This window comes from Miniopterus schreibersii, assembly GCF_964146895.1.
Source record: "Miniopterus schreibersii genome assembly, chromosome: 2".
NCBI lineage: Eukaryota > Metazoa > Chordata > Mammalia > Chiroptera > Miniopteridae > Miniopterus > Miniopterus schreibersii.
Window position 1 is genome coordinate 86,559,582 of NC_138102.1, and position 15,071 is coordinate 86,574,652.

Consider the following 15,071-nt stretch of genomic DNA (forward strand, 5'->3'; position numbering starts at 1 on the left):
AGAAAAGATAATGAAAAATTGATAGTAAGAAGATAAAAGACCTTAATCAGCCATGCTAAGAAGTTTAGACTTTATCCTAAAGGTATAATCTTTGCACTCAGTGTCGTTGATTGGGAAGATTTATTAAACCATATTAAGCAGGGAAATATCCTTGACTTATTTGTGTTTTATAATAATCACACAGACAAAAGCATAGAGGATAGTGTGAATAAGGGAGCTGTGGAAAACCTATAGGCCAAACTATGATGGTTTGAGCCAGGGCAGAGGCAGTCACCTTGCAGGATGAATTCTGCCTTTGTCCCTTCAGTAAGCGGGTTGATCAAAAAAGGAGGAGGTGGAGGAACAGGAGATGATTTGTTCAGGTAGGAAAATGTGGAATTAAGAATATCCAGTTGAAGATGTCTAGTAAAAGATCTCTCTTGAGATCTTTATATGGCTACAAAAACCTCAAGAGAGACTTCTAGGTTAAGAATCACTGGATTTGCCTCTCTTGTTCTCAGATGGTGCAAGCTCTGGGTTTCACTAATTAAGTTATTACTGAAGCAGCAAATTTACATTATAAAGATAGCTACACCCAGAAGATTACTCTTGTGCTGGTTTATATCAATTAAAACCAAATAAAATTAAGATAAGGTTCTGGACCATTCAGAAATTAATCCTTAAGTTTTTATTCTAGAAATAAAAATTGTCTATGTACCAGTGAAAGAAGAATGCACATATAATCCATTTAATTCCCCTGGTCTCCTGTGTAACAGTGATTTATAATAATACTTCTGTCTCTGGAGTATTTATCAAAATATATATTAAACAATCTATTACTTTATACTGTTAAGCTATATTTTAACCATGCTCTCTAAATACTACTATCCAGTAACAGCTAGGGTGACAGACTGTATTCCTCAGCCAGTGACACTCCACAGTACTATTGTCACATGACTGTGTTCCTCAACATGTATTTTTTAATCTTCTGTGGGCTACCCTTGAGTCAATTTGTTAATGTTTTAGCAAACAGAATTGACTCTTGAGTCACTGACAGAAAGAAGAGTGCTGCCCGGCCAGGCGTGGCTCAGCGGTTGAGCGTGGGCCTAGGATCCAGGAGATCGAGGTTCGATTCCCAGTCAGGGCACATGCCTGGGTTTCGGGCTTAATCCCCAGTTGGGGGGCATGCAGGAGGCAGCCGATGAGTGGCTCTCTCATCATTGATGTTTCTATCTCTCTCTCTCCCTCTCCCTTCCTCTCTCTGAAATCAATAAAGATATAGTTTTTAAAAAGAAAGAAAGAAAAAAGAAAAGTATGCAAGCTTCAGAAAAAAGGGCTATTTTATACAATGCAAGTTTCACAGCAGCTGGATGCACTTCCAAGAAAATGGTGGTGCAGATATCAACAGGTAGTAACGGACTGTTGTTGGAAGTTCTCTATTGGGCCTGGGAAAATTGACCAAAAGTATTATTAATTGTCAAACGGTTTGGCCAAAGGTATGACAATACTTGAAGAGTAATTGCATGTGTGCACAATATCATAACATCCCCTAGAAGTATGATACAACAACATCATATAAGAGTGATTTGTTAAGCTCCCATTTTCAGGAATATATCCACTACACCAAATGAGATGTGACAATGTTTTCCCAGTTAATGCTGCTCCTTGAAGCCTACATCCTAAAACAGTGATATGAAGTAGATATATTTCATATATATATAAACACCAAAGCAGGTGTTTGAATGTAAATATTTGTTAAGCAGTCAAATCCATGAGAGATTCAAAGGAATTTCAATTTTTAACCTTCATATTGATTGACCTATTAATGCTAGGTAAACTTTTGCTATATTTGCATTTTTCTTACTTATTTTTGTGTGTTTTGGATTTTGGCCTTTTTTACTATTTTATGTAACAAAGTCAGGATATCACCTTAGAAAACCATTATTTTATTAATTGCTAAAGAAATAGCTGTTGTGATGTACATTTTATGTCTACATCATTCCTGACTCCACCTTTCTGTAGCTTCCCAATAATAAACATATCTCCCTTCAAATGTGAATGCTTTTTTGTGTTCTTCATACCTATTTATCTTTTCAAAAGATCTGATCATTTGATTATCTAATTCACACAAAGGTATAATGGTGTAAAATTGTATAATTTTATGGATCAGAAAACCAAGTTTTTGGTGAGATGCAGACTTTTTATAGAAAGTGCAGTGACCTTAGAACCCCAAGATGTGGGTTATAGGGACCTTTGTCTACCACCAGCCAAGTCCTAGGTCTCTACAGGCATGTAGCTTTGTCAGCCTGTTTCCTCATCTGTAAAACAAGGGTGGGAGATTACATCATCTTTCTCTCAGTTATTTAGAAGATCAAACAAGATAAAGAAGGTAAAAATGTTCTATACTTGTAATGTGTAAATGTGGCATATAATTGTAAAAAAGTATTAGATTATTTCTAATACTCACTGAAAGCAAATCAATCACAATAACCCAAATTATTGTATTTTGCTTGTGACTAGGCACTGAAGAAGATGTAGTGAAGTCGAAGAAAACATTCAGAAGTCAAGCAATAGTGAATCAGAATGCAGAGACAGAGCTTATGCTGGAAGGAGATGATGATGCAGTCAGTCTGCTACAGGAGAAAGAAATTGACAATCTTGCAGGTAAATTTTAAAATGTTTTTCTATCTGTTGTAAGTAATAAATAGTCACAAGCTTACTGAATTTACAATCAATCTCCTGGTGAATAAGTATGTGCCAGTGGTTGAATGATGCTCAATTATGTGAATGTTAATGATTTGTCTCATTTCTAATGACCAGATGGGATATGGCTATCTTACAGTGTTGTCCCATAATGGTTTTAGAATCCCATAAGAGCAGGGTGCTTCATGAAGGTACATGTACAATTTTGTACACAATTTCAGAGGGTTTACTAACTCCTCAAATCATATTCTAGATCTCAAGTTAAAAACTCCTGCTTTAGAGTCTCAAGGAGTCTAAGTCTCACCTCACCTCTGTATTTTCAGCCCGTATGAAATTGGAGTGACTTATATTCATCATAAAGGAGTAGACTTATATTCACCATTCTGTTTACAAAATAGCACTCCTGTTTCCAGAAGTGTGCTGGAAATTATCTGGCATGACTAATGAAAGCCTCCAATGATACTGCTACAATTGGAGACTTCTTTCACTGAAGAGACGTTACTACTGGTGAATGTAAATGGGAGATGGCACATTATTCTCCCTCTTCTAGATGTTTAATAAGGTTATTCTAATACCAGTTCCTGGATATGCCTATGTTATTAACATTTCTGTATTATGAAATCTATTTTTTCTATTTAAAATTAATCTTAAATCTATGAACAAATGTTTGCCTCAATTTTCTAAGTAAATGTTCAAGTTTTGCTTTTGTAGTTTCTTGATTTTTTTTAGTAGCTCAAAGATTTTACCTGAGGCTATTTAGAAACTTAAGCAAATGAAGGCCATTATTTCCTTTTGCCTACAGATTTGTTTTCTCTTTTCCTAGTCTTACTCTTGATCCTGAAAAACTATAGAAAATTCACAAATGTGATTCCTCATGTTTTTAGAAAATGAGTTGCTTTTCTTTATTCACATATGTTCAATATGTTCAATAATTATGCAATTTAGTTTAGACTCCCTGGTCCTTAGTTTCCACTAAGGGTAATTAATTACTTGATAAAACTTTGACTAGTACCTTGAAGTTTCTTGTAGTAAGAGCTGTCCAGTAATACTAGAGGCAAAAATCCAATAAAGACCAATAACTCCTTTATATTTCTCCCCTCTAATGGTAACTAGAGTAATTATTAACATTAATCTATACTCATAAATAAAATTTGCAAAATAACATTACGTTAAAATACCTAAAGAACAAAGAAAGTATGCTTGAAATAAATTATTTAAAAATTGAATCTTGACCAATTCATTCTGTCAAGACTCCTCTAACTCCTATAAATTTTAAACAGATTTGCCTTTGTGCAGATCTGATACCATTCATATCCACCTGGTCCTAACTCATATTCTTTTTTGGAGTCCTTGCGTCTAAAAAATCTTAGAAAATATTGATTCCCTACCTAAAATATTGATTCCCTACCTAGTCATAGTGTTTGTTTTTAAAACAGCAGTCTACAAATGTGACTCTAAACTTTGAATGTAGTACAAAAGTAGAGGATGTATTTTTGTTTTGTTTTGTCTTGTTTTCTTCAATCCCCACCCAAGGATATTCTCTTCCATTGATTTTTAGAGAGAGCAGAAAGAAGAGGGAGGGAGGAGGAGGAAGAGGAGGAGAAGGAAGAGAGAAAGAGAGAAACATCAATGTGAGAGAGACACATTGATTGGTTGCCTCCTGACTGCGCCCAGACTTAGTCCAGGAATTGAACCTACAACCCTTCGGTTCTCTGGCCAATGCTTCAATCACTGAGCCACACTGGTCAGGGCAGGAACGGATGTTTAATGGAGGGAGGGTGACAGAGATAGTCTGCAGAATACATAGGCATATACAGATTCATTTTGTAAATGCTGAAGCCTATTTATTAATCTAGCCTGACATGATAGTAACAATGTCACATAAAAATCATTTTTAGAAGTTAATTGCAAGCCAGTATTCTTAGGTTTTAAAAAAAATCAGATCCTGCTCCATAGGGGTGTCTCCAGCACAGCAGCTCTTTGGCTATAGTTGCAGCTGGTCCTCACAGCTGATTGGCCTGGGGGTCAGTTCCTCCCAATGACTCCAACAGCAACCAAGGCTTAACTACAACAGGACAGTGCACACAGCCCACACAGGGGAGCACCTAGAAGGCCCAGCTCAGGTGACTGGGGAGGCTGAGCCACTGGACCCTACACAACACCTACTACACAAAGCCACTCTACATATTCCAGGAGACAGGAGACACAGCAGTTCTATCTAATACATAGAAACAAATACCTGGAAGCAGCCAAAATGTGGAGGCAAAGAAACCTGTCACAAAGGAAAGAACAGAAAAAAATCTCTAGAAGAGGAACTAAATGAAATAGATCCAAGCAAGCTAACAGATAGAGAGTTCAGAATTTTGGTTACAAGGATGTTTAAGCACATGATTAGGGAAATAACTGAGAAAATCGATAACATAATAAAGTACCAATTTGAAATGAAGGCTACAGGAACTGAAATGAAGAATAATTTACCTGGAATCAACAGTAGAGTAGAGGACGCTGAGAATCAAATCAGCAATTTGGAACATGAGGAAACAAAAAACACCCAACCAGAAGAGCAAAAAGAAAAAAGAATCCAGAAATATGAAAATAGTATAAGGAGCCTCTGGGACAACTTCAAGAGGCCCAACATTCGTACTATTGGGGTGCCAGAAGAGGCAGAAAGAGACCAAGGAATTGAAAACCTATTTGAAAAAATAATGACAGAAAACTTCCCCTACCTGGGGAAAGAAATCGACTTTCAAGTCCAGGAAGCACAGAGGTTCCCAAAGAAGAGGAACCCAAAGAGGCCCATAGCAAGACACATCATAATTAAAATGCCAAAGGTTAAAGACAAAGAGAGAATCTTAAAAGCAGCAAGAGAAAAGCAATTAGTTACCTACAAGGGAGCACCCATACGACTGTCAGCTGATTTCTCAACAGAAACTTTGCAGGCCAGAAGGGAGTGGCAAGAAATATTCAAAGTGATGAAAAACATGGAACTACAACCAAGACTGCTCTACCCAGCAAAGCTATCATTTAAAATAAAGAGCTTCACAGATAAGAAAAAGCTAAAGGAGTTCATCACCACCAGACCAGCACTACAGGAAAAGTTGAAGGGTCTTCTTTAAGAAGAAGCTAATGAACAAAAGAATCTGATGAACTAAATAGATCCAGAGACATTGACATATGCAACAGACGACCGTATTTCAGAGGAAAGAGAGAAGGGGGATGGAGGGTGGGAAGAGATTAACCAAAAAAGTTATATGCATATATGCATAACCCATGGCCACAGTCAATAACAGGGTGAAGGCCTGGGGAGGGGGTGGGAGCGAAGTGGAGGGCGTCAGTTGCGGGGGGAAATGGTATACCTGTAATACTCTCAACAATAAAGATAAATAAATAAATAAAAATATCAGATGTTAATGAAGTTTCAGAGCACATGTTGCTCTGACAATTTCTTGTGCTGATAATTGTTTTGTGTCTCAGAAATTAAAATTTGTTAAACAATGTCTTTCTTTTTTATAACTGATCACTGTAAATGGCCCTATAGTGCTAAACTGCCTAAAGAAAATTTCGCCATCACAGGAGATCTAACTCCAAATTAAAATCCAGGAGATCATAAAAGATGTGTGCAAAACTAATGATCACAATAGAAAAATAAGGGAAATTGCCAACTTAGTTAAGATTGATTCTGTTTTCTTGTTTATTTATTTGTTTAAAAGATAGGACCATTTTCTGATTATAGAGATAAAATTTTAAAAAGAACAATAGCCAGCATGTCTTAATAGGAACCAGGGAGTGTTTCAAGGTTTTTATGTGCAATCACCTATTTAATAATCACCACTTTATAAGTAGATATTATTGTTACCTTAATTTTACAAATGAGGATATAGAGACCAAGAGAGATTAAATAGTGTGCATAAGGTTAAGAAGTATATGGTTTGAACTAAAAAATACCAAGTAGTGTATTTAAATATGTATCTATATATACTTAAAGACTTTTCTGAAATGATGCAAAAACAAGATCCTCAGTTTATAACTCAACTTTTACACTGGTTTTATTATATTATACTTAGAACTCTATGAATATGCATAATAATTAATTTTAGCTTTATATATGTGTTCCCCAAAATGATTCTGGTAAGTTAAAAAAAAATCCAATAGCCTATTTGTAGCACACTTTTATTTAAATATTGATCTTTTCACATGTCTTCTCCATTTTGTGTGGAATTTTCTAGTTTTAATGAAGAAAAATATTCCACAGTGTTTTAAAAATTTTAATGTCGTACAATTTTCCATTTCACTTTTAGTTCCCTTTCTTCCCAAGCTGTTTATCTCAACAGGCAAGTTAAATGTGTGTGATTATGAATTGCTCAATTTATTATGTATTGTATCAAATGGCCAACATGATAATAATAAAGTATGAGAATCAATTAAGTAATTATAATATTAACAACACCTCACTTAGTTTATTTTAATTGCTTTTTTAGTTTGTAGTGATTGGTAAAGTGAGTTAGGACCTAAGTTTCCTTATATAACTAAAATTTTTAACTTACTATATTATATTTATTATTTAAAATAGTTTACTACTTAAAACATTGAAATTAATTAGTAGAGTTCACCTGATTTTAATCTAAAATCTCAACTTATTTTAATTTGAAACAAATCAGTTTTGTAAATTATGAAAAAATATTCTTTTTATATATATATATGCACACACACACACACACACATATATATATATATATATATATATATATATATATGTAAGCTATTATTACCAACCATCCACTGATTTATTTAATGTTAAATAAAAGGTTTTTTACAGGCCTACATCAATGTCCAAATTTCATTTTTTAACTAAAATATACTTCACATGTCCCTGCTCAATTTTAAGAGCTATTTAAAACACTTTATGAAGTATTCACTGGTCAGTCTTGTCACCCCATAATATCTTTTTGGTAACAACTTTATTGAGATATAGTTCATATACCATACAATTGACCGAAATAAAGTGCACAATTTAATGATTTTTAGTATATTCACAGAGTTATGCAACTATTACCATAATTTTAGAACACTTTATCACCCCAGAAAGAAACCTTATAGTCTTTGGCTACTCCTTTCAATTTCCCCATTCCCCATCCACAAAACTCTCGAGCACCACTAATGTATTTTCTGTCTCCATAAATTTGCCTGTTTGGTACATTCATATAAATGTAGTCTTTTCTTTTTTAAAATATATCTTTATTGATTTCAGAGAGAGGAAGGGAGAGGGAGAATGAGAGAGAGAGAAACATCAGTGATGATAGAGTCATCAATCAGCTGCCTCCTGCACGCCCCCTACTGGGGATCGAACCCACATTCCAGGCATGTGCCCTGGATCTCACAATCTTCTGGATCATAAATCAATGCTCAACTGCCGAGCCATGCCTGTTGGGCCAAATGTATTCTTTTCATATAATATGTAGTCTTTGTGATTGGCTTCTTTTTCTAGTCTAGTGTTTTCAAGGTTCATCAATAGTGTAGCATGTATGTCCTTTTTATAGCAAATAATATCCCATTATATTGTGGATATACCACATTTTGTTTATCCATTTATTAGTTGATGGACACTTGGTTTGCTTTCACCTTTTGGCTATTGTGATTAATACTGCCATGAGCATTCATATACAGCATTTTACATTAAACATGCATTTTTATTTCTCGAATATACACTTAGGTGTGGAATTGCTGGATCAAATGATAACGTTGTGTTTACCTTTTTGATGAACTGCTAGACTGTTTTCTAAAGTGGCTGCATCATTTTATTCCCATCAGCAATGTGTGAAGCTCCAATTTCTCCATATTCTTCACAATGCTGGTTATTACCTTTTTTATTTTTGCCACCCTATAAAATTTTAATTATATCATTCTTAAAACACTTTAAGCTTTTCTGTATGTTTTCTCTCTCCTTTTAGACTATAAATTCCTTAAGGGTAGCGACCATATCCGATATACCTTTGAACCATGAAAAAATCTTCTAACACAATTGCTTGGTCTTAAAAGGTTTTCATTGACAAATTTCACGTAGGTAAAGTAAACTGGAGAGTTGAGATAATTATCTAGTTAATTTACACCAAAAACAAAATACAAATCAAAACTTATTTTGAGCTTGAATTAACAGATCATCTGCTCATACTAGTTGAAACATTTAAAATAATTACTGATCACTTGACTTTTCTGGGGTAAAAACACCTAAAGTTAAGCTAATCTTTGTTTCATCCCATCTTCTGTGAGTTGTGTCATTTTAACTAAATGTCTCTTAAAGTTAAGATACCACCGTGACTCTGAATCACAAAACAGTTTCTCTATCACATGGAAAAGATATTCCATAATTCTATAACCTATGGATTTTAAGTATTTCAAAAGTATTACTATAGGGAACTAGTAACATGGGAAGACTTGTTAGAATATAAGACTTGGATGTTTTTATGTAGGTTTTTCAAAGTGATAGATTTATAACCTCTTTTTCCCCCAAGTCAGGAATCTGAAATGCAGGGGGGGAAAAGCATTATGTAAATTTAAGAATGCAAAAGAATACAGAAATAAGGAGGCGGTCTACTAAGGGAAATAGAATTAGTCAATGAGAGGTTCTCTTAAGTGACGGTCACCTACCTTCCCATCATGGCTTACCTTTCATTACCATCACAGTAACCTGTGCTTAGAACTTTTTTGTGGTCAACCATTCCTACCTCCCTAAATCTCTTTTTGACTGCATTTGCGAACTCATTCACTTACTCATTAACATGTAGTGAATATTTAGTGAGTATATAGAGCTCTGGAAGTCAGAAACTAATAGAAAAAAATAATCAGGAGAATTAGCTCAGCTACCACTACCACTACCTCTGTGACTCAAGTAGCCAGTAAGTTACAACATAGGATATGTCTGTCCTACTAATTAATAAAGTAGACAATTGAGATAATCAGATAGAGCCTGGCTAGGGTGGCTCAGTGGGTTGAGCATCATCCCGCACACACAGAGGTTGCCTGTTGGATTCAGGTCAGGGCACAGGCCTGGGCTGTGGGTCTGACCTCAGTCCGGGGGGTACAGAAAGCAACCGGGGTCGACGTTTCTCTCTCTCCCCCTTCCTAAGCAAGTCCTTGGGTGAGGATTTTTAAGAAAGATGATCAGATAGATAATTTAGGTCTTTAAATGTTCTAACTTGGAATTTCCAGATTCCAGAGGCAAAATTTTTATAAGTAAATTGAATGTTACCAAAAACCTGAGCTAAAAAAGGAGGATGAAGTGAAATGCAGAGAATGTATGAAGGAGGAGCTGAGGACTCTAGGAAAGGCAATAAAATTTCCAGAACGGAATTCTAACAGCTAAGAGTGTTTCAGTGAAATTTGTTATTTAAAAAAAGAATATGAGCCAAAAGCATGGGAAGATTTTATTACAATTGTTTATAGAACAAGAGAACCAGTAACACAGAACAAGTTCATGCTTCATCCATGTAGATGCTCTCGGGTCTTGTCTGCTTACGTCTGCTTCATGAGTACAGTTCTAATGTGGTTAAGGAGTATTCCTTCCTTAACAAAACTAGCATTTTTAAAAAGATTTCTTCAAATTTATTTTTATTTAGTTTTAGTTATGAATCTAACCAGAATTGAATCAACCTGATATTTGTATGTAGGGAAACAATGTCTTTTAAACATTCTGGATTCTCTAAAGTACATTTTGCGCAGGATTTTCCCCTTAATTTTTAAACCCATGTGTATTTCAAGGGAAATTTAATCCATATGTCCCTGACTCACTCACACTTAACTCATCAAAATGTTGTTTAATAAAAGCTATTTGATGTTGAAAAAGCCTTATGAGTCTTTATAAGTCTTTCTTCTCTCTCTTTGAATTAGGAAGTTGCTTTGCCAGTCATAAATAGTATACCCAAAGGATTCACGTTCAGCTTCAAACACAGAATTCACAGAGTTCTTAGAAACAACATTAAACACATGCTCATTTTTTAAAAAGCTAAAATATTTAAATTTCTAACTTATTTTTTATTTCAGTCAAAGAGTTGGAAAAATAAATAAAAACTTCACCTTGAATATCTAGGCCTTCTTAGCCTGTTTCCATTATTTTTACAATATTTTTACAAGGCCATTTTAGAGTCTGCAGATATTTCACTGTATTCATTTTTTTTGTATTTCCAAAAATGTATGTCTCGCTCAACCATGGATTCTATAGTCTATAAAATTATAAACACTTTTAAGGTACTCTTAACTGTAACAGCATCCCTTCTAACCAAACTATGTAAATTTTAAATATAATGAAAGGACATCATTCAACTGTTTATTAGACATGATTCAAATTATTTATAACATTCTTACATCTTTTTTTTTTAAATTTTAAAAATAAGCCATTATTTGTTATGCTGTTTCAGAAACCACAAAGATGAGGTTTAGTCTTTCTAATACAGTGTTCCAGTTGATATTTATTTTTATATTTTACTTTTTTCTCTCTATTGAAGATTTCCCATAAATCTGTGACTCTACTGATTTATTGTTATGCTTACTACCAACATGGAAAATAGGGACAATAAACAACTCAGCTAACATCAGTAGACCATATATGTAGGGCACTAAACTTTCATGTGCCATGTATTTGTAAAAAGTATATGAATGCTGAATGCAGATATTAATCACGTACTGAAAATATATGTGTTATCTTGTTTGTCACACTTGGAGAAAAAATAATGTGAGATAACAAACTGTTTTTCTACTCCCAAACTGTGGATGTTAGCAAGTTAGAGAAGAGGAGAGATGAAGCATTCATCATCAAATACTGCTACACTTACAAAGGTGTTGGTGGTCTCTGGAGGACTTTGGCACTAATTCAAATATTAGTGGAATAACAGATTTTACACTTTGAAAAGTACTAGACCAAAGGACAAAGAAGTCTGCCTATGTACTGAAAATATGTTTTTATTTAATTATTTTATTTTTCATGGCTTGATGCTACATAGACAAAGTAATAGCCTGCAGAAGGAGGTACTTAAAAACAGTCTAATTAGGGACAAGTATTTGCATGGCAATCAATTTATAAGTAATTATCACAGTAGAATCTGCACCATCAGTTTAAATCGTCAGTCCAGTAAGTATAAGTCTAGAACTTTTTATCAGCAAAAAGATGAGAAAGTCAGGCTGAGTTTGCTGCCTATATATTGTTAAATATATTTTTCCATATAAAATATTTAGGCACTTTTACTGATCAGAAGATGACTCACCATACCCTGCCCAGGGTGACTCAGTAGTAGTGTTGGCTGGAGAGCACCAAAGGGTCAAGGATTCAATTCTCGTTCAAGGGCAAGTACCTGGATTGCAAGTTTATCCCCAGCGGGGTCAGGGAGCATGTGGGAGACAACCAGTCCAATCAGTGTGTGTCTTTCACACTGATGTTTTTCTCTCTCTCTTCTCTCTTCCCCCCTTCCACTTTCTCTAAAAGAGCAATGGAAAAATATCCTCTATTGAGGATAAACCAAAATGAATGAATGAATGAATGAATGAATGAATGAATGAATGAATGAGGCTGATCACAATGTTTTATTTTTTTTAATTCAAAAGTTCTGTTAAGTTTTTTTTAATTTTTTTATTTGTCACTAACAGATAAAACAGCTAAGTATAGTTGCAGTGCTATTCCAGTTCAATTTGTATATAAAGAATCAGGTATCATAAAAAACTTTCTAAAAAAAAATCTACGATTGGGCTGTGGGAATGAGTCTCCATGGACCAGCTAGCTTTTTTTTGGCCAGGATGTGTGTGTGTGTACTAATGAATTAGGTAAATAGTAAAGAGTTAAGTGTGGATGGGCAAATGAGGCTGGGAGGCTTAATTTGTTTGTTAAGAGAAAACAATACTACAGGATAATAACTTTACAACTCTATGATTTAGGTATTATACTTCATTTTAAGATATGGAAACTGAGGTCCAGACATCATGATCACATAAGAAGCACTTGTTCATTCCACTGCATCAGTGTGTTTTTTTAATTCCAAGTTGCAACCTAACATCAATTATGTGGGTTATTACCAGCATTATTTTTAAGTGAAATAAAAGAGAAAAGAGTAGATTCAAATAGGAAAAAAATGTTGCACATAGTAAAGACAAGAGCTAGAAGGACCTGTTGGGTCTTTATTCTTTGATGTCAGATTTCAACTTGACTCAGGTTGGATGTGGTTATCTAAGCAAAACAAATATATACACAATATATACTATATACAAGAAATTACAGTGGGTGTGTTGAGTAAGGAGACAAATAAGGTTAAAGTTCTTATTTTCAAGGAAGTTATATAGTCTAGAGGAAGAGCAGATAATGGGCGGAGAGGAGGGGAATCCTGGATATACAGAGGAAATCACCATAACATAAGACAAGGCCCTTGACCACTGCGAGGGTCTGGAAAGCCCTCCTAGACTAGGTATTTCCCATCTTGAATCTTGAAGCATTTAATTTTGAAGCATTTAAATCTTGAAGATTTAGAAAGATTTAAAGAGTTGTTAGAGTGGAAAACATCATTTGCTAAAATATCACCTTCTGTGTGAAACTACTGTAGTTCTCAATTATTTAGGTAAAAGTACGAGGCAAAGGAGTCTCTGAAGTAGAGACTGAGGCGCTTACCTGGGGAGCTTTATGTGCCTGGAGGAATCTGGATTTTTATCCTGAAGGCTACAGTGAGACAATGAAGGATTTTAAGCCAGGCGATGATAAGATCCAATTTACACATTTTAAAAAAATTGCTTGTAACTTACAAGGCCACTTGTAAGTTATAGTTTTAGGATGCAAGACTTGAGGTAAAAGGCTATTGTCCAAACCAGAGGTGATGAGAGTCTACACTAATTGGTGGTGACAGGAGAGAAAAGAAGGGGACAGCTACAAAAAACACTTAGAAGGTAATATGTGAAGGAGGGTGATAATTGACTAGCTGTGGGGAGTAAGAATGAGGGGAATTTTGGAATTTGGTCTGGGAGAAGAAATGACATAAGAAACTATTAGATCTATTTGGGAATGTGAGAAAATGTGTCTTAGGGGAGAGAGGAGTGAAATAATTGGTTAAAATTGATCTGTTAGATATCCAAAATTTTCAAATAGATAATAAAGTTTTGAAATTTGAGAGCCAAGGTGGGTGTAGAACTCATAATTAAAACCACTGAGATCACACAAGGAAAGTGAGAATATATAAAGAGAAGAATAGGCCAATGTCAGATCCCCTGTGGAATAAGGTTGAAATGGCAGTGACTGCAGGAGAGCCCCTCAAGGATACTGTGTAGGAAGTCAGGCAATAGGAGAACAAGAGAGAATAGTATTCTCTAGACGTCAAGGAACCCTGTTTCATTATTTTTCAAACTGATATTCCTTGGAAATATAGTTTTTGAAATTTGTTAATGTGGGGCAAATGTATCCTGCAATGTGTTTGGAAAATTCTGGGTTTAAAAATGTCACATAAGTTGTTTTTTAATGGACTTTTCCAAGTCTTTAACTTGTAAATTAATATATGTTTCCCTAACACCTTGGCCTAAGCAGAGGATGAAGGTGAAGCCAAAAGGAGCAACCAGGAGTGAGGAACTAAAAGACAGAAACTGATGTCTAGAAGCTTCACAAAGAAAGGAGGGACGAAGGTCAGGGAGTAGCTAGAAGGGACAGGGGACAGTAGAGCCAAATCCCACACAGAAAAAGTAACTAGTTTGAAGAGGATGAAAGATGTATTTTCTGAAACTGGAGAAAATTTATGAATGCAGAGGCAGAAAAATCTCTAGACAGAGGAAGGCATCAAGATAAATGATAACATTTTATTTTTCTCCAAAATATGAATACTTCATTAATTATACAATTAGGATGGACAGATATTTATGAATTTTTCTAGGAAGGGGCCATATATTTAACCATCTTCTCAAAGAGATGTGTGACCCCCCAAAAGGATAAAGACTGCTGTTCCACACTATAATCCCTGACCTTTCATCTTTAACCTAAAAAGCCTGACATTCAAGGCCATTTGTGGTTTTTCAGTTTAGTCTCATTGCTCCCCTTTATATCCTAATCACTGGCCAACCTTATTTTCTCCTGTTCAAACTCTTTCCCATTTACAATGCTCTGCGCCTTCATAACCACCTGTCCAAATCCTACCCATCCATCACAATTCAGTTTAGATACCACTTCCTCATCCAGTCCCAACTACTCCTCACCCCCCGAAAAAAGGCTGAAAATCATCATAGTTCTGTGAATGTCTATAATTTTTTTCTGTCCCTCTCTTGGGGGTAAGCAGTATACATAACAGTTAAATGACCTGACTTTGGACTCAAATAACCAGGTTCGAATCCTAGTTCTATCACTTACTAGTTGTATGACCTCTCTACATTATTTTGCTCAG

At 35.0% G+C, this 15,071-nt stretch overlaps 1 protein-coding gene across 1 annotated transcript in view; it reads left to right on the plus strand.

Moving 5' to 3' along the window:
- The window catches only part of NBEA (neurobeachin), an 817,699-nt gene that overhangs the window by 547,693 nt on the left and 254,935 nt on the right, over window positions 1-15,071 (plus strand). Inside the window, exon 39 of the mRNA XM_081128332.1 lies at window positions 2,500-2,643. Within this exon, the coding sequence (XP_080984458.1) occupies window positions 2,500-2,643 (144 nt within the window). The remainder of the gene's footprint in view (window positions 1-2,499; window positions 2,644-15,071) is intronic.